We start from the raw sequence: 27,277 nt of genomic DNA, 5'->3' as shown, positions 1-27,277 counted from the left end.
GACCACAGAAATGGCCAGCAAGAAAAATTGATTGATGACGAGGAAGTGGCAGAGGCAGGCACCTTGGGAGGACATGAGCGTCTCAGCTTAGGTCTGCGATACTTGGTGAAAAGAACTCAAGATTCTCATGTCATTTCCCCAGTTAAAGATGATCCTAAAAGGAGGCAGGGGAAGAATAATCTTGAAAAAAAACCCTTGCTTTCTTCCTACAAGCTCAGCTTTTAAAAGACCACATGTAAGAACTAAAATGTATTGTGTATAGCAAATGAATATGAAAAAGTGATAAAATCCTTAAGGTGCCCTATTAGATAGGGATCTTTATTAAAGGCTAAAGCCAACATAAAAGGCTTCTATAAACTTTGTGTAGAGCCCGATGTAAGGGAAACGCTGAAGGATAATAAATAAAATATAAGGCTCAGCTTTTTGTTTTTTCTACTATGGTCTTTAGAAAATCAAGAATTTCACAAGCCTGGAAAGTTAAAAGGGAAGGAGAAATGGCAAGAAAGAAATAAAACCCGAAGTCATAATCAAACTAAATCCAATTTCTGTTATGATAGTATCATGAGAATGGCAAAGGAAGGAAGTAATGGTTTACCTGGATCTCAGCAAAGCTTATGATAAACGGCTAATGGCAGTTAAGTAGCTGTGAATGATTACCAGGCAGAGAGAGAACAATTAGACATCGGTTTACTAGTTCAGTGGGCTGATGCTTAACTTAATATAGACCACAGTGGCTTGCCATGGGACTTTGCCCTGGCTTTCTCTTGTTTTTTCATTTTTATCAATAAAGGTATAAAATTAATGAGTTTTCATGTACTGAGGTCATTGAGACAAGATAGCAATTGTACAATATGACAGAATTAGAGTCCGAATATTTTTAAACAGATAGGAATGATGGCTTCAATATAGGAAGACAAAGTTCGACAAATGCAGGCCTAATTCTTGTCCCAAAGAGCAGAGGCACACACATTCTATGAGACATCAAGGGGTTGCTCAGTTTAAAATTATACTTTACTATGAAGATAATGATAAAAGATGCCTCGCATTGAGAGCCATTATAAAGATTATTCCTAATCCTCAGAACCACTGCAAGTTGGCATTATCTCCAATTGGAGGTGAGGAAACTGAGGATAAGAAGTCAGATAACGTACAACAATTCTCGCAAGTTAAGTGAAGAAGTTTGGATTCAAGTCAAATTTGTCTAATCCCCAAATGCACGCTCCTTCCAAGATGGCAGACTGCTTCACCATCCATATTCAACACGGGAGCCAGACTTACCTCGTTTGATTTTTAACTCCCATATGTGCCATGGCCTTATTTTCTTTAACACTTTAATTCTTGGTGCTACATCAACATGCCCCTATTTTTCATAAAGGGAAGAAATGTCATCTTTTGGTAAGTAGTTTCCTTCAATTAGGTATAAATTAATTCACCTTAAATACCATAATCTTCCCAGTGTGATATAGAACAGAGGTTCGTAAACTATGGTCTAGAGGCCAAATTCAGCCCACATCCTATTTTTGTTCAGCCCACAAAGTAAGAATAGCATTTTACATTCTTAAATGGTTAAAAAAAAATCAAAAGAATATTTCATGACACATAAAGAGTCTATGAAATTCAAATTTCAGTGTCTGTAAATAAAATTTTATTGGAACCCAGCCATGCTCATTCATTTACACGTTGTCCCTGGCTGCTTTCATGCTACAAAGGCAGAGTTGAATAGTTGTGACAGAGACCATATGTGGCGCTTTCATTGCTTCGCACTGCTGTTAACACACTACAAATCTCAGTGATGGTTATAATTCAACAGCATTTCAAGTGTCACACATATTGTCATACATTTTATTATTTTTTTACTAGTGCATATTCATCATGTCAAAAAGTTTTTAAAAAGTGAACTTTGAGTGTTGCGCTTTTAAGGCACAGTGGAGGGTGGATTATTTTGTTATACAACTATATGGCAAAGCATTGTGTTTATTATGCAATGACACTTTAGCTGTGCTAAAAGAATAATTTTCAGACTAAGCACTCATTACAGTATCTCCAACTCACAGGAAACCAACAGTCGAAACAATCAGACAACTTAACACATGACATCTACTTACAGCAGAATTTATCAACAATAATAATGAGGAGAGGCGTGCAAAGTAACTTTCTGATTGGCTCATTAGTTAACCACGCAAAGGAAGCATTTTGCTGATGGTGAATTAGACTTTTGTTTGATTGTAGCAACAATAAAGTGTGTTCAGAGAAAATAAATTTGTTTATGCCTACTAGCTTTTCAGCAAGAACTACTGATTGAAGACATGAGGACATTGTGGCAATACCAACAGTCCATTCAAAAAAAAGGCAAACGACTTCAAGTACTTTTTCTTGGCTTTTGAAGAGTCCACAAACATTATCAATACTGTCCAGTTGTTTACATGAGAAGTCAATTTTGAGTTTGAAGTGCCTCAAGAATTAGTCTTTATGGATAGTTTACATGAACAACTACAGGAAAGACTATTTTCAAAGAAGTTAAGAAAACATGGATTCAATACATACATGAACAACTACAGGAAAGACTATTTTCAAAGAAGTTAAGAAAACATGGATTCAATACAACCTGAAGTGGCTCTGCTAAGATGTGTTGCAAGTGATGGTGGTAAAGTACCTGTGGGGGTGGGGGGAGAGCACAGTTGTACACAATTACAAAGCTTGTGAAAAGTCTGATGTTTAAAGTCAATGTAATCGTTGTATTATTCATCAGCAGGTATTTCATGGGAAATATCTGACTCTATGATGTTGCTGAACTAACAAAGTCAATGGTGAATTTCATTCACTTGTGGTCCTAGAAATCATCAGTTCCATTAAGTTTTGTCAGAAACAGAAGTCTAATATTCTGACTTGCCCAACTATCAGCACTGTTTGATGGCAGTGATAAAGTTTTATTGCAAGTTTTTGAGCCTAGACCCAAAATTGTTAAGAAATGATCAGAATTATCCCTCAACTATTATCATCAAACACTGAATAGCTTTGGAAATTGGCCTTTTCTAAAGACTTGATAATGTTTCTTAATAAATTCAACCTAAAATTACAAGGCAAAACAGCACTGATAATGTGAAACACACACTGCAACAGGCCATTTTGATGACAACTAACGTGTAACTCACAAGTAACGTCAAGCTGTTTTATGTACTTGCCATGCTGTCAAGTTAAAAGAAGATCTGCCTTCCCACACAGATTTGCAGTGGGTGTAGTTTCCAAATTCACCTACAGTTCCAGCTGCCTTTTTGGGCCTCGATGCAAGTGCAAAGGAAAGTCTCACATTTCAATGTCAATTTAAACTTACAATTGAGCAGCCACCTAGCCTTCATAGTGAGTGACTAATCTGCAGTATAATGACATCCAGAGAGGCAAATACCAAGCACAGAATCAGAACCTAATAGAATTCTATAAATACTGTCCATGATATGTTTATGATGTGTTTAATAAAAATCACACACTTGAGGATTGATAACAGTATTCGGTAACATCTGTTTGGGTAAAAAGAGATTTTGGAAGATGAAATATGAAAACTCATGTTACAGATCTGCATTAACAGATGAACAACCACAATTAATTTAGTGAAATATTACCAATTTAGTGAAATATTACCATCTCAAAATAATCCAGTTCTTATTAATAAACCTTTATTACAAAAAAATCCTAACCTATTTTGAATTTTACCAATAAAGTACATGGAAATTTGTTTTCTTTCTCATTACAAAAGTATTTAATAGTCTCTTGGCCTCAAAAATGTAAACTTTGCAAAAAGAGTTTGCCAACTCCTAGTCTAGAGAAGTACCAGAGTGTCCACTTACTTTTCAGAGCATGGTAAACATCCCAGCAAACAATTATTCTAACAAAACTATTTTCATATCCCAGTAATATTACCTGACAATACTTCTATACCTGACTACAACCAAAGATAGCCCTTTCTTTGGTTATGATCCATACAGTCTTAGGAAGAAAAAAATTATCTAAGAAAATAACGCAAAGTTCTGTAGTAGCACTGGACAGAGAAAAACTACTTATCCTGAACACGAGCCAAGCCTGATAATTCTATTTATTTGTACTTTAGTAGAAGAAATATTTTAACTCTTCTAACTCCATTATGTCACTAAAACCCTAAAAAGCTAAACAAAAACAAAACACACCAATGAGGTACTAGCAACCCGCCTTTTTACCTGAGTCCAAAACATTTTCCAAATGTATTCATTTGCTATAAGTGATTTCTAGTATTAACAACATTCAGATCTCTAAAATCTCAATTTTTTCTAATTTAAAAACAAGTAGGTTTGAGTTTGACTTCATGCTCCATCTCGTTTCTTTTCAGCATGATAGTGGATATTTGTTCTTCTTCTGAGAACACCACCTTTGTTTTCTTTTGGGTAATACCCCTCCCTGTCTACCTCATTTCTCAGTCCAAAGGTGTCTTCTGAAGGTCAACTCAGGACTCAGGCTAAGCTACTGGGAGAATATTCCCTTGCCCACTGTGACTGGCCCGGGGTGGGCACATGGACCAATGACGGAATGGCAGTCTTGGGATCTTCCTGGAACTGTTGAGAAAAACAGCTTTTTGTTTTTGCTGAGGTTACTAAAATGGTAGAGAAGAAATCTCAAGCTGCTGGGTAGCCACTTAACCATCACACACTGAAAGTCTCCTCGATAGTGAAACAGCAGAGTAGAAAGCAAAACATTCAGAGACAGACAGATGGGATTAAGGATGTCTGAAGCCAGCCCTGCCATTGAACTCTACAGTTACATGAGATCAATACACTTCTACTGCTCCAGCCAGGTAAGCTTCTGTTGACTACTGCAATCATGCAGATGAGAACACCAATCTTAAGCTGGATCTTTCTAGAGAGCGCCTTTAGTTCTGTGTCATCTCCAGATCTTTCTCCTCCATCTGAATGTCTCTGGTGCTTACTAGACACATCACTCTGTGCTGAGTGTGTACTGCTCTGCCTGATCTCACCTGTTGCATCCATCACTAAGTAGAGCACCATTAATGTCATCTGTAAAACTCCTAAAGCACCTAGGACAATGATAAACTGAGTTACTATCACAAATACAGTACATACTCTTTACTTGCAAAGCTTTCCTAAGACTTTTGCTTAAAATCAGATTAAAATGCTTACTCTCTGTAAAGACAACAGTTATGATTTCATTTTCAAAAAAGAATGATTCTGTTTATTTCCCTTAATTTATCAGAAGGCATTCGTTTCAATGAACTTCTCCAGTGAGAGAAGTTTTAAAATGTCAAGACACAAACTAAAGTTCACATACTTCCTGGTAGTGGTCTTTGCAACCAGGTTTGAACAAAGCAAAAGGAAACGTAATCAAAGCAACAGGAGTATTCCTTTAACTCCGCCTCTCACCTGTAACAGACCAAATGAACGAATTTTTTAAATTCCTATCTTAAATTAGTGAGTGGCAATATTTTACCAATGATTAGAGGAAATGGGAAAGAGCAAGTTTAAAAAAACTACCTTTATTTTTTATTTCTTTTTCAGTTACATACTTTTAAACAGGGATGTGTTTCATTATTCAGACATTCAGGCAATGTTGACTTCATTAGTGTTGACAGAAAAGAAGCATAAAAATGCAAAACATTGTTGGCTTAACCTGAACATACCTGCATTACCTATTACTGACCAGTTCGTGTTGCCGAAAGACTTATTCCTTGGCATTAAAATGGAGCAATTAAAAATATTGCTAAAAAGCAAATGTCTACACGCTGGTCTTTGCAGCAAATAAGGGTATTTATACTTTTAAAATATTTTAAGTCCATAATTGGATTAATATACACACCTTCTTATGTATAAGGGGTTCAGATCATATAAACACTGTACAATCCAAAAAACCCTACTGACAATAAAACTAAATAGACTTATGATAAGAAATACAGATATCGCATGTATTTACAAATATCATAGACACACAGATTTGGTCAAATACTGTAAAGAAAGAAGTGGTTTCACATTATAATGGCCAAAACATCCATCTACCTTGCTGAAAGCAAACAAAAATAAAAACTCGGTATGTAATTCCTGTAGTTTAAGACATCATGACAAGATACAAACAGAAAAGAAACTACCAACCAAAGTATACAGCAAATGTTTTCTGAGCTGAGTGTAAGTCTTTAAAATCAAGAAAAAGATCATTCACAGGATTCAGAACAACAATGATAAACAATGTCCTGATTTGTGTGCTGTTCGGATGGGTGCCTAATTCATCAAAAAGAATGCATTAAGCTTTTGGCTATTAAGAAAAATAAATTACAAAAGACAATCAAATCCCTGTAAATGTAATAATGAAGTTTAAAAAATGTGGGTGTATTTACTTTAACACACATTTTAAATGTTACCTTGAGACAATAAAAATAAATAAGCATGCCTGGAGGCACGCGCTTACAAACAAAGAACAAACTGCATGGGAGAAGTAGTAACTCCAGAAATGAAAAGGAAGTGCGAGATTTGTTCAACATAATTAATGTCTGCAGCCAGTTTGTTTGTTTGTTTGTTTTAACCCTTCTAGAAAATTCTGGCTAGAATGCCACTAAAGTACACCTGTGTCTTTATGGCTTAAAACAAAGCATACAGGGAATGGGCTTCCTTTTTGTATAGAATGACTTCTTTGTTCATGTGCAGGCACTTCAAAAGACTGGAGGCAAAGCACCTGACCCATCCTCTCCAAAGTATTTTCCAATCATTGAAATTATGCTAGAGAGCGGGAAGATTCCAGAGGAACAGCAGAGTTGAATACAAGAGACTAATGTGCACAGAGGCGAGAGAGGGACCCAGTTGTTTATTGCTGGGTTTTTTCTTTTTTCAATCAAAGAGCAAAATAATTAATAAACAGACACCATTGCATAGCACATCCAAAGCTCCTGCGTAAGGGAGAATGCAATCACTCAGCAGCAGGCTTCAGGGGCCTCTATAGGCTTCAACCTTACACATCGCAACGAGGTTCACATTTACTTCTTCTCCTTAGTGTATTTCTTTAAAATTCCAACACTTATCACTTCTTTAAGTATTCACTTCTTGCTGTCTAACATACATTATTACCTGGAAGCAGAAAGTTATGTTATACAAATATTTTGCATTTTTAAAAATAGGCGCTTTTGACGCTTCTGCAACACGGTACTTCACACAGTGGTGCGAGAACGGGAGAGCTCGTGTTTACCAGGCTACTGCCACCACTGGACCACTACCGTCTGCCAAACCACAGAGCTTTGTCCTCAGTACCTCTAGGTGGTGACGGTACCATGATTTCGCAGAGAAAATGTGACTATGACTCGTGAATAACAGTACCATCACAATACTGAAATCAATGGAGACGTCACAAAATAGGAACTTCTCAAAGAGTAACTTCTTTTAAACATTTGGGCAATGCTGTTGTCTTTGGCACTGCCCACTGGGGAAAGAAACTGCTGTTTGATTATGCTCTTGCAGAAGTTACAAAAAAACAAATTAGGCATAAAAGTGGTTGACATTTAAGGTACGGTACTGCCTTCTAGAAGAGCTTCTAAAAAAATGTTCTATAGAACTGTGTTCGTCAATACCATCTCATTGGTCCATTCCATTCAGCGATGGGCAAAGCACTCGTGTTTCAACAAAACCTTAAAGCTTCCATAAAAGTTAAATTAGAAAAAAATATGAATGTAAGACAACCACAAAATGAAGTATGAAAGTATGACATTTTTGTTTCTAAGAGTGAGTCCTTGAAAATACATGTGGTCACTACAGAGATGATTTAATCGTGAGACGGCAGATGACACGTGAGTAGCTCCCCAGGGTCCGTCTGTGTCCAGGGTCATTTGTGGCGCTGGATGGTTTTCCTTTTCCTTCGTTTGAAAAAACAGCAGCACCTGCAGATAAGGGAAATACTTTTCTTTATTATAAAAGTACTAAAATGTTACAAAGTAAAGTTGAATCTATCACATGAGCTTACATGATTGTAAAAAGCAACATGCTAGTGCGAGGTGAACAGTGATACACCAGGGCAGCATATGTATTAGTGAAATGGGACAGAGCTGTTACTATTCATTACATTCCATCCACATGCCTTTTAGGAACAGCAAGACATTGAATGCAACATAAAAAGGAGCCATGAAATTCAAAAGGCTTTTACCAAGACTACCTGAGAAGGCAAAGCTGAATCTCAGCTGACCCGCCATTTTTACTTAGGATGTTTCATAATCTCTGTCAGTGGAAAGCTTTTATGTTTGTCCTGTGTAGTCTTTCCCTTGCTCACTTACGTTTATACATGATTGTTGAGGCCCTTATTAAAAATGCAATAAATAATGACTCTAACATTAAATTTTATTTTCACCAAGAATCAGTTTAGATTCCAAAAGTGAAGCAGAAAAATCCAGCATACACTATTCAATAAACACTTCCCACCATATTTACAAACTAGAAAAGAGAAAATACATTAAATTGAATGTCAAGGCTGGCACTTGTTAATTCTTTAAAAGTTAAAGAAGATCAAGCTTATGAGAAGTTATTTTAGTGAAGGTAAAACTTATGCTTAACATTTAATAATAGCGGGTGGCGCCTGTGGCTCAACAAAGTAGGGTGCCAATCCCATATGCTGGAGGTGGCGGGTTCAAACCCAGCCCTGGCCAAAAACTACAAAAAAAAAAAAAAAATTAATAATAGCACAATCCAAGTGATTCCGGTTTATAGTCAATACTATGTATTTCAAACAATGAAGTTCAGATTTTGATTCCTAGAAAAAAAATCTAGATATGATCCCTGAGATAATAGATTCTCTCACAGTAATTCTCCGGTCCTAAGATACAGCACATCTTGGCTGCTGTGGAACAAGCCTGAGGCTTCATGAAGTGAAAAATGAGAATCACTCATCAGTTCCCAGCACAAAAAATGAAACACACACACACCAAACCACACTCTGAAAGTCTGGCTTTCCTTCAAAAATAAAGATATAAAGGTATGGCTTCAAGCAAAAAAATATAGCATTTCTTCCCTTCTATCCCCGAAAGTCAATTTATCAGAACATACAAAATGACGAGTGCTACACACAGTGAGGCAGCTTTTTTTAGAAGTCTTTAAACAGTCACCTCTAATTCCTAGGGTTGAGTTTATTTTAGGTACAGGCAAGCATGGCTGGCTATCCCTTGGCTACCCCTAAATTTTCCAACAATGAAGTGCAGTGTGTGTGTGTGTGTGTGTGTGTGTATCTAAATCTTAGTTTGTAATTGCAAGGCATATATATGTACATGGTGTGTGTGTTTATAATCTTATTTTATAATGCAAGCCTTATTTATATACAGGATTTCATCACCAAAAGCTGCCATGTCAAAGACTGTGTGTAACATGACCTGACCTTATGAAGATGTTCCTATAATTCCTATCAACCCACATTCATAAAATTTTAACTCCACGTTTGCAAGCTAAGCATAATAGATGCCATGTTGTTTCAAGTGTCCTACCCAGCAAAAGATTATGGAAGATGAAATAACTGCTAAATATGTTCTATATATTCCTGCAAGACAAATGTAAACAGAAATCCATACTGTCCAGTTAAGTCACACAATCTCTCTGCTCACATTATCTCACATTTCAGACCATTTATTATGATTTAGGGTATGATGACACCACAGTGGGGGCACTGAAAACCAAAGGATACAACTGTATGTTTTCAAGGCATCAAATAGCACAATGACTAGAATATGGACAGTGAATAATTCAAAACTGTGTATCAGCTGATAAAGATTCAGCTAGAAATATGTACAATTATGATATTACAAATTTTACTCTTACAAAGATAAACTACTGGAAAGAACTAAAATGAATTACCCAATCAAGGGCCTAGAGATGGGCTGCCATAGTAAAATAAGACCCTAAGGATAAGAGAGTTTTCCTGGATTTAAAAATGTAAGTCAAATTTATTTTTAACTGTCAGCTAACTAATACTATCTCAAATCTCATATAAATTTTCTGAAACAGAAAAGCAAAACCCAACATTATCTAAGCCAAAATACTCTAAAAAATATAAATTATTTTAGACGTTTTTAAATTTTATTTTACTATATACTATATACTTTTATTTATTTTATTTTACTTTATTTTATAGTATAAAAATATGAATTACTAAAAATATAGATTACTCCATTACTCCAAAATGAACTTTTCAATTAGACTTAGAAAAGTCAGAAAATGTCTATATGGTAGAAAACAAAACATGAAAAAATAGATTTGTAGAAGAATCAGGAAAATATAATATTTAGTTTAAAAATCTGGTAATATTGAAATATAAGTTCATTAACTGTTCAATATAAAGTATAAATAGTGTCATTGGTCTTTTCAAATTACCAAATATATTCTTTCAAAAATTTTTCTACACCAGGTATTTTAAGTTATATAATGCCTTTCATGTAAGGAATTTAATAGGTACTTTAACAAACAAGTTCAAGTCCCAGATGTTCTGCGCTTGTATAAGCGATTCGTCTCACCTAGTTCATTCTTCTAGTTTATTTGCTTTCAATTCTAAGTGAAGTTCTTCTGGTGTAAGCTTTCCTTTATTACAATAATTATTACTGAACACATAAATCTATGCCTAGAATTTATTTGAGACTAAGTAAGATTTTCATATGAGTTCTAATGATCTAGATTCTTTCAATTCAAACACAATCTAAAAAGACATCTATTTTTTTAGAAATAAACCCCACTAAAATATTTGCAGTACAGCTAGCATGCTATTAAAGTGACTACCACCAGAGGGCAGCATTGCTTCGTGTGCGAAGAAGCCCACTACAAAGACGACAAAGATGCTCTCAAAATATGGTGTCACAAAAGTCAAAAAGTAAACTGATATTTTAACCTTATGGCTTATTTACTAAGATAAAAGTCAGCCCCAAAACATCTTATTTATAGTCTTGGTAATTAAGAAATGAGGTCTCATTTCAATTGTTTTCTGTCCCCAAGCACTTGCTCTCAAATTACTAACTTCTACTTTGAAATCCTTACCCAGGACGACTTCACTGATCTTCCCAGCTGGAAGTACATATTCCATTCTCCAAACTCCAATAACATTGTATCCTTTTCCCATAGTGCTAATCCCACAATACTTTGTATTAGACCAACGCCCCTCAACATGTATTCTCACTAGAACCACCTTGGAAACTTTTATAAAATACTAATAACCAGATGCCACTACATAGCAACCAGTAAAATCAGAAACTTGACAGTACAGTCTAAGTATTAGCATATTTTTAAAACCCCTCCGGTGACTGTAATGTGAAGTCAGGGTTGAGAACCACTGTGTGAAAGTCACTGTGTGTTTTCCGTCCTCCCTATGGTACACACACATAGCCTTCACATATCTGCATAATGATCATATTAGCAGGCAAACAAGATCTGGCTAGTAAATGCTGCAAGAAGGAAAAAAAGAGAGAAGGGGGAGGGGAATGATTTCCTATCACTTAAAAAATAAATAACTAAATTAAACTTTGTTCACTTAAATTCCTGTAAAGAATGATGAAGATGCTATCATGTGTTATCACCTGCCTTAAAACTCTCAACTACAGTCAACAAATAAGGCAAAATCTAATTAAGAGGGAAGAAGTCATTTTATATATATATTATACTAGAATATTTTCTATCATCTGGAGATTATATATTTACCCCAATGAGGTACTATGCTGAGAAATGTAAGAATGATAAATGCCCATCATGGAATACATTCTACTTAATGGGATGGGATGAGAATAATTTCTGCCAATCATAGGTAAGAAGCATGATGGAAAGGAAACAGATTCTGAGAGAGAAGTTCTAAGCAGGTCCCTAATTAGAGACCAGAACCCAAAACACGCACATAAAGTGGTGGCAGAGAGAAGATGCAATTAGAATAAGAGCCAGGCACAGAGGCTTGCACACCTGTAGTCCTAGCTACTCTGCTACCCCAAAAATAAGACAGTGTCTTATTTTAAGGTGTGCTCCCAAAAACGCACTAGGTCTTATTTTCAGGGGACGTCTTATCTTTCCTGTAAGCAGGTCTTATTTTCGGAGGATGTCTTATTTTCGGGGAAACAGGGTACTGGGGAAGCTAAGGCGGGAGATTCACATTAGCCCAGCAGTTCAAAGCAAGCCTGGTCAACCCTATTAGACACCACCTCCAAAACATCAAAATACAAAAGAAAGAAAAGAAAACAAAATCATGTTCACATTTCATAGTCACAGACTAAGAGAATATAAAGAACACAATAATGAATGTGGAAAAGTATTAAAATAAACCTAATCAAAGAAAATACAAAACCTTCTGTGCTTAAAGGAGTTCTTACCTAGTGAAGAAGTAGGAAGGTTAAGACGTCCTGAACCCTCCTGAGCTAAAGCTTTGCTGATCTCATGGATTGCTACCTTTTCTTTGTGTTAACAACCACTTTATTAAAATATAATTCACATGTCATAAAATTCACTTTCTGGCAGGCGGAGCAAGATGGCAGCCGAGTAACAGCTTCCTTGCATCTGGGCACCGTGAGTCTGGGGAGATAGGACTCCAGGCATCTCTGGTTGGTGGGAACTGCCTATCATCACCCCTGAGAGGATACAGGGAGTCAGCAAGAGACTTCTGGACCCCAAGAGGAGGACTAAAACAGTGGAAAACCGGCAAGTGGTCGCGTGTGTTCAATCCGTCTAAACCCGCCCGCAACTGTAAGTCCAGTGGCAGCGAGACTGCAAACCAGGAAGGCCTTACTTGTGAACTGTTTTGGTGTCTTTGGACCTGGCACTCAGCTGAACTACCTTGGGGAGAGCCTGAGCGGGAGTGCGGAGAACTTTGGCCTTTGTCTAGGGCCCCAGTCTGAGCCGCTGAGCCAGACGGAGCTAATAGTGTTTGGATCTGGGTCACAGGCAGACATTGTGAGCGATCTGCCCCGGCAAGCTCCGCCCTCAGGGTCCCAGAGCTGGAATTGGGTGGGAGCTGGTAACCCAGCGACCAAGTAGCCTAAGGGCGGGGTCTGAGCCGCCTTGCAGCCCTAACCCTCTGGGGCAGAGGGAGACCAGTTTTGACACACAGGGTAAGTGGATAGCCACTTCAGCAGTGATTCCAGCGACAAGCACTTCCCTGAGAAAGCTTCTGCTCAGTAAGTGAACAAGTTCAAAGTGCCTTTTAAGTGGGCTGAAGAGAGATTTAGGGTGTCTACCTGCTGGGGTTTGAGAAACTAGCAGCCTCCAGTCGTATCAGAACTGTGATCAACATCTCATACCCCAGAAGACCACGTGTTGCCCAGACAATATTCAATAACATATACATACTACTTTGCTTTTGGTTGTGGTTTTTTTTTTTTTTTGGTTTGGTTGTTTTTTTTGTTTACTTTGATGTTGTGGATTGTTATTTTGTTTTTTAAGTTCAACCTTTTCCATACAGATCCTTTTTCTTTCTCAATTTTTCTAGTTTAATTATAATTTCCCATTGCTGCCTATTTCAATAATTAGAACTTCATTTTTGTTAGTGTTTCTACGGCTATTATTTGGTTTTTCCAACCAATTTTATCCCGTAAAGTTTTCTGTTTGCTTGTTTTGGTTTGATTTATAGCATTTTTGTCTTTCCTCTCTACTTCGTGGTGGTGGGGTACTGTGTTAGCAAAGAGCTGCTGACCTCAAGGGAACCACCCAACTGGGCACCCCCAGAAGGTGTTTTTTTTTTTTTAAGGTTGTATCAAAGTACCCTACTGTACACCTATATTGCTCTGTCTCCCTCTTTCTGTGTCTCTCTTCTTTTATTCAATATTCCTTTTACCCACCCCCTCTCCTTTCTCTATTTTTCTTTTTTTTTCCTTATCACTGTCCTCCTTTCTTTCATCCCTTTTTTGCTCTTAAACCTTCTCACCCTTCTGGTCCTGTAACCCTTAGTCCACAGGCACCAGAACTTAAAGAGCAAGAGGAAGTCAAAGGAAAATTAGGGCAAGGAAACAGATAAAAGAAATCACCCATGAGGAAGAATCAGCAGAAAACTCCAGGCAACATGAAGAACCAGTCCAGAACAATCCCGCCAAGGGACCATGAGGTAGCTACTGCAGAGGATTCCACCTATACAGAAATGTTAGGAATGACAGAAAGGGAATTTAGAATACACATGTTGAAAACAATGAAAGAAATGATGGAAACAATGAAGGAAACTGCTAATAAAGTGGACAATAACCAAAAGGAAATCCAAAAACAGAATCAAATCAGAGATGAACAATATGAAGAATATAAAAAGGATATAGCAGAGCTGAAGGAAATGAAACAGTCAATCAGGGAACTTAAAGATGCAATAGAAAGTATCAGCAACAGGTTAGACCATGCAGAAGAAAGAATTTCAGAGGTAGAAGACAAAGTTTTTGAGATAACTCAGATAGTAAAAGAGGCAGAAAAGAAGAGAGAGAAAGCAGAAGGTTCACTGTCAGAATTATGGGACTTTATGAAGCATTCCAACATACAAGTTATAGGAATTCCAGAAGGGGAAGAAGAATGCCCCAGAGGAATGGAAACCATACTAGAGAATATTATAAAAGAAAATTTCTCAAATATCACCAAAGATTCTGACACACTGCTTTCAGAGGGCTATCGGACCCCAGGTCGCCTCAACTCTAACCGAGCTTCTCCAAGACACATTGTGATGAACCTGTCCAAAGTCAAGACAAAAGAAAAGATTCTGCAAGCTGCCAGGAGTAAGCGCCACTTGACCTACAGGGGCAAATCCATCAGAGTGACCGCAGACTTCTCTAATGAAACTTTTCAAGCAAGAAGACAATGGTCATCTACCTTTAATCTACTTAAACAGAACAATTTCCAGCCCAGAATTCTGTACCCTGCTAAGCTAACCTTCAAAATTGATGGAGAAATCAAATCATTTACGGATATACAAACATTGAGGAAATTTGCCACAACAAGAGCAGCTCTACAGGAAATACTTCAACCTCTTCTGCACACTGACCACCACAATGGATCAGCAGCAAAGTAAGAACTCAGAAATTAAAGGACAGAACCAAACCTCCACACTGATGCAAAAGATAAAACTAAGCAATGGACTCTCACAAAATAAGACGAATAGAATACTACCACACTTATCAATTATCTCAATAAATGTTAATGGCTTGAATCTATGTCACTGAAGAGACATAGATTGGTTGACTGGATTAAAAAACACAAGCCATCCATTTGCTGTCTGCAAGAAACACACCTGGCTTCAAAAGACAAAATAAAGCTCCGAGTCAAGGGTTGGAAGACAATTTTTCAGGCAAATGGAATTCAGAAGAAAAGAGGAGTTGCAATCTTATTTTCAGATACATGTGGATTTAAAGCAACTAAAGTCAAAAAAGACAAAGATGGTCACTTTATATTGGTCAAGGGAAAAATACAACAAGAAGACATTTCAATTCTAAATATCTATGCACCCAATTTAAATGCTCCCAGATTCTTGAAACAGACCTTATTCAGTCTGAGCAATATGATATCTGATAATACCATAATAACAGGGGACCTTAACACTCCTCTTACAGAGCTGGACAGATCCTCTAAACAGAAATTAAACAAGGATATAAGAGACTTAAATGAGACCCTAGAACAGCTGTGCTTGATAGACGCATATAGACTAACACTCCATCCCAAAGATAAAGAATATACATTCTTCTCATCACCCCATGGAACATTCTCCAAAATTGATCATATCCTCGGACACAAAACAAATATCAACAGAATCAAAAGAATTGAAATTTTACCTTGTATCTTCTCAGACCATAAGGCACTAAAGGTGGAACTCAACTCTAACAAAAATGCTCGACCCCACCCAAAGGCATGGAAATTAAACAATCTTCTGTTGAGTAACAGATGGGTGAAGGAAGAAATAAAACAGGAAATCATTAACTTCCTTGAGCATAACAACAATGAAGACACAAGCTACCAAAACCTGTGGGATACTGCAAAAGCAGTTTTGAGAAGAAAATTCATCTCTTTAGATGCCTACATTCGAAAAACAGAAAGAGAGCACATCAACAATCTCACAAGAGATCTTATGGAATAGGAAAAAGAACAATCTAAGCCTAAACTCAGTAGAAGAAAAGAAATATCCAAAATCAAATCAGAGATCAATGAAATTGAAAACAAAAGAATCATTCAGAAAATTAATGAAACAAGGAGTCGGTTTTTTGAAAAAATAAATAAAATAGATAAACCATTGGCCAGACTAACGAGGAATAGAAAAGTAAAATCTCTAGTAACCTCAATCAGAAATGATAAAGGGGAAATAACAACTGATCCCACAGAGATACAAAAGATCATCTCTGAATACTACCAGAAACTCTATGCCCAGACATTTGACAATGTGAAAGAAATGGATCATATTTGGAATCACATCCTCTCCCTAGACTCAGCCAGGAAGAAATAGAGCTCCTGAACAGACCAATTTCAAGCACTGAGATCAAAGAAACGATAAAAAAGCTTCCAACCAAAAAATGCCCTGGTCCAGATGGCTTCACTCCAGAATTCTATCAAACCTTCAAGGAACAGCTTATTCCTGTACTGCAGAAATTATTCCAAAAAATTGAGGAAGAAGGAATCTTCCCCAACACATTCTATGAAGCAAACATCACCCTGATACCAAAACCAGGAAAAGACCCAAACAAAAAGGAGAATTTCAGACCAATCTCACTCATGAACATAGACGCAAAAATTCTCAACAAAATCCTAGCCAATAGATTACAGCTTATCATCAAAAAAGTCATTCATCATGATCAAGTAGGCTTCATCCCAGGGATGCAAGGCTGGTTTAACATGTGCAAGTCCATAAACGTTATCCACCATATTAACAGAGGCAAAAATAAAGATCACATGATCCTCTCAATAGATGCAGAAAAAGCATTTGATAAAATCCAGCATCCTTTTCTAATTAGAACTCTGAAGAGTATAGGCATAGGTGGCACATTTCTAAAACTGATTGAAGCTATCTATGACAAACCCACAGCCAATATTTTACTGAATGGAGTAAAACTGAAAGCTTTTCCTCTTAGAACTGGAACCAGACACGGTTGTCCTCTGTCACCTTTACTATTCAACGTAGTGCTGGAAGTTCTGGCCAATACAATTAGGCAAGACAAGGAAATAAAGGGAATCCACATTGGAGCAGAAGAGGTCAAACTCTCCCTCTTTGCTGACGACATGATCTTATACTTAGAGAACCCCAAAGACTCAACCACAAGACTCCTAGAAGTCATCAAAAAATACAGTATGTTTCAGGATATAAAATCAATGTCCACAAGTCAGTAGCCTTTGTGTACACCAATAACAGTCAAGATGAGAGGCTAATTAAGGACACAACTCCCTTCCCCATAGTCTCAAAGAAAATGAAATACCTAGGAATATACCTAATGAAGGAGGTGAAGGACCTCTATAAAGAAAACTATGAAATCCTCAGAAAGGAAATAGCAGAGGATATTAACAACTGGAAGAACATACCATGCTCATGGATGGGAAGAATCAACATTGTTAAAATGTCTATACTTCCCAAAGCAATCTACCTATTCAATGCCATTCCTATCAAAATACCAACATCGTACTTTCAAGATTTGGAAAAAATGATTCTGCGTTTTGTATGGAACCGGAAAAAAGCCCGTATAGCTAAGGCAGTTCTCTGTAATAAAAATAAAGCTGGGGGCATCAGCATACCAGATTTTAGTCTGTACTACAAAGCCATAGTGCTCAAGACAGCATGGTACTGGCACAAAAACAGAGACATAGACACTTGGAATCGAATTGAAAACCAAGAAATGAAGCTAACATCTTACAACCACCTAATCTTTGATAAACCAAACAAGAACATACCTTGGGGGAAAGACTCCCTATTCAATAAATGGTGTTGGGAGAACTGGATGTCTACATGTAAAAGACTGAAACTGGACCCACACCTTTCCCCACTCACAAAAATTGATTCAAGATGGATAAAGGACTTAAACTTAAGGCATGAAACAATAAAAATCCTCCAAGAAAGCATAGGAAAAACACTGGAAGATATTGGCCTGGGGAAAGACTTCATGAAGAAGACTGCCATGGCAATTGCAACAACAACAAAAATAAACAAATGGGACTTCATTAAACTGAAAAGCTTCTGTACAGCTAAGGAGACAATAACCAAAGCAAAGAGACAACCTAAACAATGAGAAAGGATATTTGCATATTTTCAATCAGACAAAAGCTTGATAACTAGGATCTATAGAGAACTCAAATTAATCCACATGAAAAAAGCCAACAATCCCATATATCAATGGGCAAGAGACATGAATAGAACTTTCTCTAAAGATGACAGATGAATGGCTAACAAACACATGAAAAAATGTTCATCATCTCTATATATTAGAGAAATGCAAATCAAAACAACCCTGAGATATCATCTAACCCCAGTGAGAATGGCCCACATCACAAAATCTCAAAACTGCAGATGCTGGCGTGGATGTGGAGAGAAGGGAACACTTTTACACTGCTGGTGGGACTGCAAACTAGTACAACCTTTCTGGAAGGAAGTATGGAGAAACCTCAAAGCACTCAAGCTAGACCTCCCATTTGATCCTGCAATCCCATTACTGGGCATCTACCCAGAAGGAAAAAAATCCTTTTATCATAAGGACACTTGTACTGGACTGTTTATTGCAGCTCAATTTACAATCGCCAAAATGTGGAAACAGCCTAAATGCCCACCAACCCAGGACTGGATTAACAAGCTGTGGTATATGTATACCATGGAATACTATTCAGCCATTAAAAAAAATGGAGACTTTACATCCTTCGTATTAACCTGGATGGACGTGGAAGACATTATTCTTAGTAAAGCATCACAAGAATGGAGAAGCATGAATCCTATGTACTCAATTTTGATATGAGGACAATTAATGACAATTATGGTTGTGGGGGGGAACAGAAAGAGGGAAGGAGGGAGGTGGGTGGGGCCTTGGTGTGTGTCACACTTTATGGGGGCAAGACATGATTGCAAGAGGGACTTTACCTAACAATTGCAGTCAGTGTAACCTGGCTTATTGTACCCTCAATGAATCCCCAACAATAAAAAAAAAAAATTCACTTTCTGACATAATTCAATGTATAATTTTAGTACATTCACAGAGCTGTGCAGCCATCACCACTATCTAACTTCACAACACTGTCGTCACTTCATAAAGAAATCCATTATGTATTATCTAATTTCCTCTCTCCTCCCTAGGTAATCAATAATCTTTTTGTGTGTACCTCTATATTTGCCTGTTCTGGACATTTCATTTAAATGGAATCACAAAATGTTTCACTCAGCATAATGTTTCAATTTAATTTCTTCCCGTTACCACATAACCACTGTATGGGTATACCAAGTTATTTAGTAATGATTTACTGAAGCATACTGTTTCAGCTACTGAGGATATGATGATGAAAAAGGCCTTGTTTTCAAAATATTCAACAAGTTTCAAGAAGCAGGAGATACATAAACAGAACAGTATTAACAAAGGCAGACTTAAGGAACCAAATGGAATATAGGGTTCAGAATAGAAAATGGGGCTGGAGACATAGGCAGGGGATAGAGGACGAAGGGCATGAAGAGGTTGGTGCCACGCCAAGGAATCTGGACATGATGTTGCAAGCAATGGAGAACCTTTCCTTCAGGAACAGCCTTCCCACCATCTCCTTCTTTCTCATCCTCTAACACCTACAGATAGAGACCTAAACCCAAAACCACACACATTCACACTCATTCCGGTGAAATAAATTACTATGCCAGTCTTCAAAGCCACGTACATAAAGCATTCTCTTGACCATGCAGGTCAGGAAGCAATCTTCCTCTTTACAAATGCTAACCATTTTTTATACCTTTCTCATAGTATTACTCATACACAAGCACTTCATAATGCAACTGAAATATTCCCTGCTAGTTTGTAATCTACTTAAGAGCAAGGACTGTAGCAGGTGTAGCTGAAATCTCAGCAGTGTAATTGTTGACTGAATAAACAGATGGACTCAATGAAGAGTGTGGGTATGGAGTGAACACAGCCAGAGTCAATGAAGAGTGTGTGTATGGAGTCAACACTGCAGAGTGAATGAAGAGTGTGGGTATGGAGTGTGAACACAGCCGGAGTCAATGAAGTGTGTGGGTATGAAGTGAACACAGCCAGAGTCAATGAATGAAGAGTGTGTGTATGGAGTGAATACAGCAGAGTCAATGAAGAGGTGGACATGGAGTGAACACAGTGGAGTTAATGAAGAGTATGTGTACGGAGTGAATACAGCAGAGTCAATGAAGAGGGTGGGTATGGAGTGAACACAGCCGGAGTCAATGAAGACTGTGTGTATGGAGTGAACACAGCCAGAGTCAATGAAGAGTGTGTGTATGGAGTGAACACAGCCGGAGTCGATGAAGAGTGTGGGTATGGAGTGAACACAACCGGAGTCAATGAAGATTGTGTGTATGGAGTGAACACAGCCAGAGTCAATGAAGAGTGTGTGTATGGAGTGAACACAGCCAGAGTCAATGAAGAGTGTGGGTATGGAGTGAACACAACCGGAGTCAATGAAGAGTGTGTGTATGGAGTGAACACCGCAGAGTCAATGAAGAGTGTGTGTATGGATTGAACACAGCCAGAGTCAATGAAGAGTGTGTGTATGGAGTGAACACAGCCAGAGTCAATGAAGAGTGTGTGTATGGAGTGAACACAGCCGGAGTCATTGAAGAGTGTGGGTATGGAGTGAACACAGGGGACACTGGCTGGGGGCAGCATAGGCCTGGGAAGAACAAACATGAAGACTGTCACTGGCAGCTGGAAGAGGAGAAATAAATAGGGGTGATAATAGTGGCTGCATGCCTGCCATGTGCCAGATGAAATACCACAGCAACCTATGAGGTAGATAGTATTAGTCTCAGTGTACAGAAAAAGGAACAAGCTCTCTTGAAGGTAACAAATAAGTGGCAGCAATGGGATTCTACACCCTACGTGTCACGGCCACTCTGCTTTCATACTGTGCTTCAGAATGCACCTAAAATTCACAAGCAAATATACGCCATTTGCTTACATATTTTTATTTTTGATTTAAAAACACACAAGTATATAGCTAATAATATCCTGAAATACACTGAGCTTAGTCATATTTTCAATAAATTCTATAATCAAAACTGGTTAAAATGGGCTCGGTGCCCGTAGCTCAGTGGTTACAGCGCCAGCCACGTACACGCAGGCTGGCGGGTTTGAGCCCAGGCCAGGCCTGCTGAAAAACAATGACAACTGCAACAAAGAATAGCCGGGCGTTGTGGCAGGAGCCTGTAGTCCCAGCCTTGGGAGGCTGAGGCAAGAAAATCGCTTAAACCCAAGTGTTTGAGGTTGCTGTGAGCTGTCACGCCATGGCACTCCTACCGAGGGCAACAAAGTGAGACTTTGTCTCAAAATAAATAAATAAATAAATAAACTAATTAAAATGAATCTTTGATCACTATTCTTTAGAAAGAAAGATCCATAGAAGTTTCCTAATTGTGCAGCCAGATTATGAGTATTAACTTAAAAATATAAGGTTGCTTTTGGATATGAGTAAAATGCTTCGAAATTTACTAATCTGAGCAACTTCCTTTATTCATACCCGGGCTGACTCAAACTTTGTCTTGAAATGGAGAGAAGCATTTTAAACACAGTATTATAACAAAAGGCAAATACTAGAATTATTTTAATATTTCTACTACTAAGAACATTATTTTTCATAATATCTGCAATTATCAGACACTACTTAGATGAGGATTTTTAAAATTACTTTCTCACTGTAAGTTTATCATAGAAGTCATCAATCTTGCATTCAGGGCAAGGATAATTGGTTAGTCAACGAAATACTGTTTTAGTGACACTACTCCAGAAGGGGAGAGGATCTACTGAATGTACGAGTATTTAATCATTACAAACAGGAAAAAACAAAGCTTAACGCAAAAACCTATCTTTCTCTTTAAAATAGCAAATAAAAATTATGTTACAAAATGAATGCACAAGCAAAGCAGAGTTGGTAATTAAAAAGTGGCCCCAAATCTATGTAACTGGAAGCAGAAAGTTTCAGCAGGCAAAAGAGCTCCTGAAATAATTGTTTCTTCCTTATTCAGGGATATATTAATGATAGGAAATACTTTGGAATAACTTCCGCGAATTATGATTTCTATGTTAGGAGGTTTGTTTTCAAAAAACACAAAACAGTGCTAAATCTTTTAAATCGTAGTCAACGGAGCTATTTCTGCCTGCCTACACTTGAGAACTCACCACATGTTCAACACTTTCTGGCAGCTATACACACACACAAAAAGAACAAAAACAAAACAAAACAAAAAAAATACAAGGAAAAAAAGAGAAAGAAAATCATCAGAAATAGCCCAAATTCAAATTATCACATTGTTTTTCATGCTTAAATTTTTCCAATGCTACTATATAATGTATTTTAAAAATTTTTAAATATTAATGCATGCATCATTTTATAAAATTAATAAGTTTTCTTATGATTACAGGAAAAAATGTATCAATAGTACAACAATTATTTACATGCATCGATACTGCTAAATATCAAAAGCTAAAAATATACTGTTAATTCTAAATAAGAATTTGATCACAGTTCTTAAATAGCTGTCTTTGTTATTTTAAAATATGTATTGGAATAGTACAATTTTAAATGTAGTAATTAAAATAATTAAGTATACAACTTGTTTTACGTGCATCTATTCCCTGAAAAAAATTCATGAAATAACTGTACATGACTATAAATCTCAAACATGCACAGTTTAAGAACAAAAGGTGATTAAAAGAAGCAAAACGCAAATACATACTTGGTTTCATCCATCACTTCTACTTCAGCAGGGGCTGTGATGGGCGCGTTTGAACGTCCTGCAGTAGGGTCATCTGTGTTTAACTCTCCATTTGTAGAACTTACAACCTGTTAAAAAAAATACATATATATATAGATAGATAGACAGATAGATATAGATATATACAAACACACATACACACAAATATACATACACACTAAGTAATAGGTTATATAATGGTAAACTAAGGTTAGAGTACTGAAATTAGAAAGTTAATATGAGGAATACATAACAATAGGTAGCTTTTCGTAACTGAATACAGTATAATTCTAGCAATTATTAAAGATTAAGGTCATCTAATACAAGCTTTTCAACTTATTTCCTTTCCATCTTGAAGTTTCTGTCTTATGTCTCTTTGCCTCTGGTTTTTAAGGCTTACACCTACACCACGTCTCTAAGTTTCCTCTTGTGTACCCATCTCCTTTGGTGCTTTTCTACATCGTAATTTACGTTCTTCAAAAACTTCAATACTGCTCCTTCCAATGGATCCTTCACTTCAATTTCTAATCATGCTCAAGCCTCCATCTCAAATTTTCCATTTCAATAGATGGCAACATCATTCTTTCATACAGTTGCTCAAACACAAGAGGAGTCACTGTGACTCCTCTTCCACTTAAACGCCATATCTAACTCATCCGCATGTCCTGTTAAATCCTCCCCCAAATATACCCCTATTGAATCAATTCTCACGATTTCTACTGGTACTAGGACTCCAGTCCAAGCCACCAGGATCTCTTAAGAGCAAAATCCTAGTAACTGCTCTTCTGCTTTCACTTGTCTTCCCCTCCCACAAAATGTACTGTCCACACAGCACATTTAGGAATAATCAGGGTGTTCTTTTAGATAAATCAAATCATGCCTAACTTCCTGCTCAAAACTCTCCAACTGTTGGCTTCCCATTTCACTTAGAATAAAAAGAAAAAAATCTATATTCCTTACTCCAACTGACAAAGTCCCACATGATGTGACGATGCCCACCTACCTCTGACTTCTTTCTTTCTTTTTTAGACAGTTTCTTTCTGCCTCCCAAGCTGGACTGCAGTTGCTCACTGCAGCCTCCAATTTCTGGGCTCAAGTGATTTTCCTGCCTCCAACTCCCAAGTAGCTGGACGTACAGGAGCGCACAACTATGTCCAGCTAATTTTTCTATTTTTTGTAGGGATGGGATCCAACTATACTGCCCACACTGGTCTTGAACTCCTTCCTGGTCCCAAGTGATCCTCCCAACCATGAGCCAGGACACTGGCCTCTACCTCTGATTTCATGCAGCTTTCCCCACAGTTCACTAGCCTCCATCCAAGATGGCAAGCTTCTTTCCAACTTTAAAGACCTGGCATTCTCTACTGTCACTGTCTAGAATTCTCTTCCTACTTATTAGCTGTCTTCTTATCTTTCATATTCTCAAATAACATCTTTAAGAAGGCCTCATCTATCATGCAACATAAACTTTTAATTCTTCACATGGTATCTATCAGGGTTGATTTTCATCTTATTTGTTTTTCTTGATACCCACCTCTACCTTCATTAAAATTAAGCTCCATGACAATAGCAACCTTGTCTTACTCCCCACTATACCTGGCATAGAGCAGGCACGCACTAAATGTGCTGAAATAAATGAATGCATGCATGAATCAAACCCCAAAACAAGATACCTGACTTTGGTAAACAGTATTTTATTGAAATGTTTCAAATCTCATTTTACTGGCTGACCAGAACTAAAAAAGTAACATCTACCTTGTATGTCAGTCTTTCAGGGTTTCTCAATTCCCTAACACTCTGAGTAAAGACTAGTATCCTAAGATTGGAACAGAATCAGTGCAATAACAGAGTTAAGATAAGATACTGATATTGTTCCCTACAAAGCATCCTATTTAACAGAAGTGACTTGAGAGTGCATCCCGGTATTAAAACTGTTTTCACTGGTCTTTTTGCAAAGGGATTTTACAAAGAAGAAACAAAGACATAATATTAAATAATGCGTTATATTCTGGGAAGCCTAAATCAATCAATCATACAAATATATATAAATTAATTTTGTAATCTAAGTTCTAAATAATTCTATTCCGGTGACATTTCTGGAATTATAACTTTAACTAGACGATGAAAGCCTCTGAAATATTAGTGCTCATCCAGCTGATTTCTTTAATGAAAGTGTATAAAAAAATCAGCAGATTCTCTGAGGTACAACATTTCAAAAAATAACTCAGAAATTTTACAGGTTTGTGGTTGTTCTTAAAGAAATTTCTTCTGACATTCCCAATCTGACAAGAAATCAGTTTTTATTTTAAGAAGTTTTTTAAAAAACACAACTGGACTCCAATTTTACTGACAGAATTTAAGGGGGCTGTCGGGGAAACCGCCCACAGGTAAGTATAAGAGATAAACAATGGTTCACTTAACAGATGCCTAAACATTAGATGACGTCTAATTCCAGAAGACATCATTCTCATAGATTTCAGAGTACAGAGACAATACACAGTATCTTTACACCCAGTGTTCTAAGCCAATTAATATACGTTCCAGATATAATGAATTCATACAAATTAGTTATACTACTATCTTCCCAATTTCTATTTGATTTCTTATAAGCATGGTTACCAACTGCACAGTAAAGGCTTAATACTGTACAATATATTAATTAACCAAATCTCCAACTTTCTAATGCATGTAATAGAAATATTAAAACATCATATATTTTATTTATATACTCAGCTTTTTCTAAAAGGCATCTAAAAGAAGGAACACTAATAAATGAAATATATTTAAAACAGTAATTTCCAAAGGGTTTACCAAATCCATGCTAGAGGACACTCGTACAATATGAAACCAACTTCCTGACATCCTCTACAAAATATCACTAGAGTTATAATTGTTATTCTAAAAGATAACTCCAAGGCAAAATGACATTCTTACTGACTTTCCACAAAGGTAAACCAAAATGCATTTTCAATTAAACGTTCACTTACAGAGGCATTAATTAGAGCATTATTTTCTTTGAGCAGTACAGTCTTTGGTGATGTTACTGTTAATGTTATTGTAAAACATCATCAGAGTAAATTCATGATACCGATTCACCCAATGGTAACTATACAGTCTAAGGTATTTTCCAAACTAAACTAAAGAAGATGAACTGGTTCTATTTACGTAATAAAATAAACTCCCTTCACAACCTCTCTTTTGAAGATTTCAGTGCCCCAGAAAACTATAAAGGGAAAGATGTGATTGAACAGTCACATGATTTTGTTCCTGTTAGTAACGCTGTAACTTTTCAGATTTGACAGGAAAGACTGAAACTAGTTCTAGAAATGTTTTAGAAAGGTCAGCACTCACAATTAGCCTAACTGAAAACTGTCTGAGACATGATATAGATGCCCCTGCCTCCTCTGACTTTTAACCAAGTATGTAAGTTTTGCTACCATCTCAAAACACATTTGTCAAATCCTTTTTCTGTTCTCGTCACTCATATTTGTACATTTGATGCTTTGTCAGCTAAAACCTCAAGGTGTTTATTACAACAATCACCATTATTCTTTCATTTCCCTCCACAGTGCCTGGACGCACACATGTCTGCACTACTGGTGATTCTGCCCTTCTCTGGCACTCGTGCTCAGAGTCACATAATTACTTACATTCAAACCAAACTGTAAGAGATTTCCAAGCAATCAGGAGGTAGGCTCCACACCGTGTGAAATAGTTTTCAGTAGCACCCTTAATTCTGTCTTCTTCCCTTTGCTTACAGTTGCCTCTCAGTTTTAGGATCAAATTTTGAGCTGACATTGAGCTCAGCGGAGCTGCAGTACAGTGAAAAGCACAGGTGCAATGGAAATAGAGATCACCGCGGCCAGGGGCACGTCTTGCAATCCATCTGGGTGCTCGTCACTTGCCAACTAGAAGCGCATCAAAACGGACAACAACCGAATTCTTCCCTACTCCTCAGCTCCCAGCCCCAGCTAAACTCTACCTTCCAATGACCTCACAGACCCTTTCAGTTCTCTTCATTTCCACCACCCTTCATTCTTCCTCAGCTACAGACTTGAGAGCTGAGTCCCTGATGGAGACCACTTTCCTCAGAAATTCTTGACCCACTAACTCCAGGTTAGGTGCTTTTCCTGTCTGATCTCCCAGCACCCTGCGCCACCTCCACCATGAACCCTGCCTGTTCACAGCCTCCTCCACAGACTGAAAGCTCCAGGGACACAGGCACCACCTCGCCATCTCCATCTTCTTCCTTCATTCAAAGAACTTACGACAATGCCTAGCACCCAGTGAACATTTATGTATTTGCTGAATATCAGCCAAAAAACTGAATGTGGTAGGTCTAAGTTTCTCATCCATATTCATTGCCAATGACTCTAAAGGGGAACAGATGGAGGAACACCTGATTCCCCTGGAG

The 27,277-nt window shown here is 37.4% G+C and overlaps 1 protein-coding gene across 8 annotated transcripts in view; it reads right to left on the bottom strand.

Moving 5' to 3' along the window:
* Window positions 1–5,227: 5,227 nt before the first annotated feature.
* Window positions 5,228–27,277, bottom strand: part of CSNK1G3 (casein kinase 1 gamma 3) — a 110,036-nt gene continuing 87,986 nt past the window's right edge. For 4 of the 8 annotated variants that reach the window (XM_053566698.1, XM_053566703.1, XM_053566700.1 and 1 more), the window contains 3 exons: window positions 22,846–22,952; window positions 22,289–22,312; window positions 5,228–7,894 (listed from right to left, as the gene is read on the bottom strand). In XM_053566698.1, the coding sequence (XP_053422673.1) occupies window positions 7,840–7,894; window positions 22,289–22,312; window positions 22,846–22,952 (186 nt within the window). In that variant the 3' untranslated portion in view covers window positions 5,228–7,839. The remainder of the gene's footprint in view (window positions 7,895–22,288; window positions 22,313–22,845; window positions 22,953–27,277) is intronic. The other 4 variants (XM_053566701.1, XM_053566705.1, XM_053566702.1 and 1 more) reach the window with 1 other exon arrangement.

This window comes from Nycticebus coucang, chromosome 17 (assembly GCF_027406575.1).
Source record: "Nycticebus coucang isolate mNycCou1 chromosome 17, mNycCou1.pri, whole genome shotgun sequence".
Lineage (NCBI taxonomy): Eukaryota > Metazoa > Chordata > Mammalia > Primates > Lorisidae > Nycticebus > Nycticebus coucang.
This window is presented reverse-complemented; position numbering and strand designations above follow the sequence as displayed.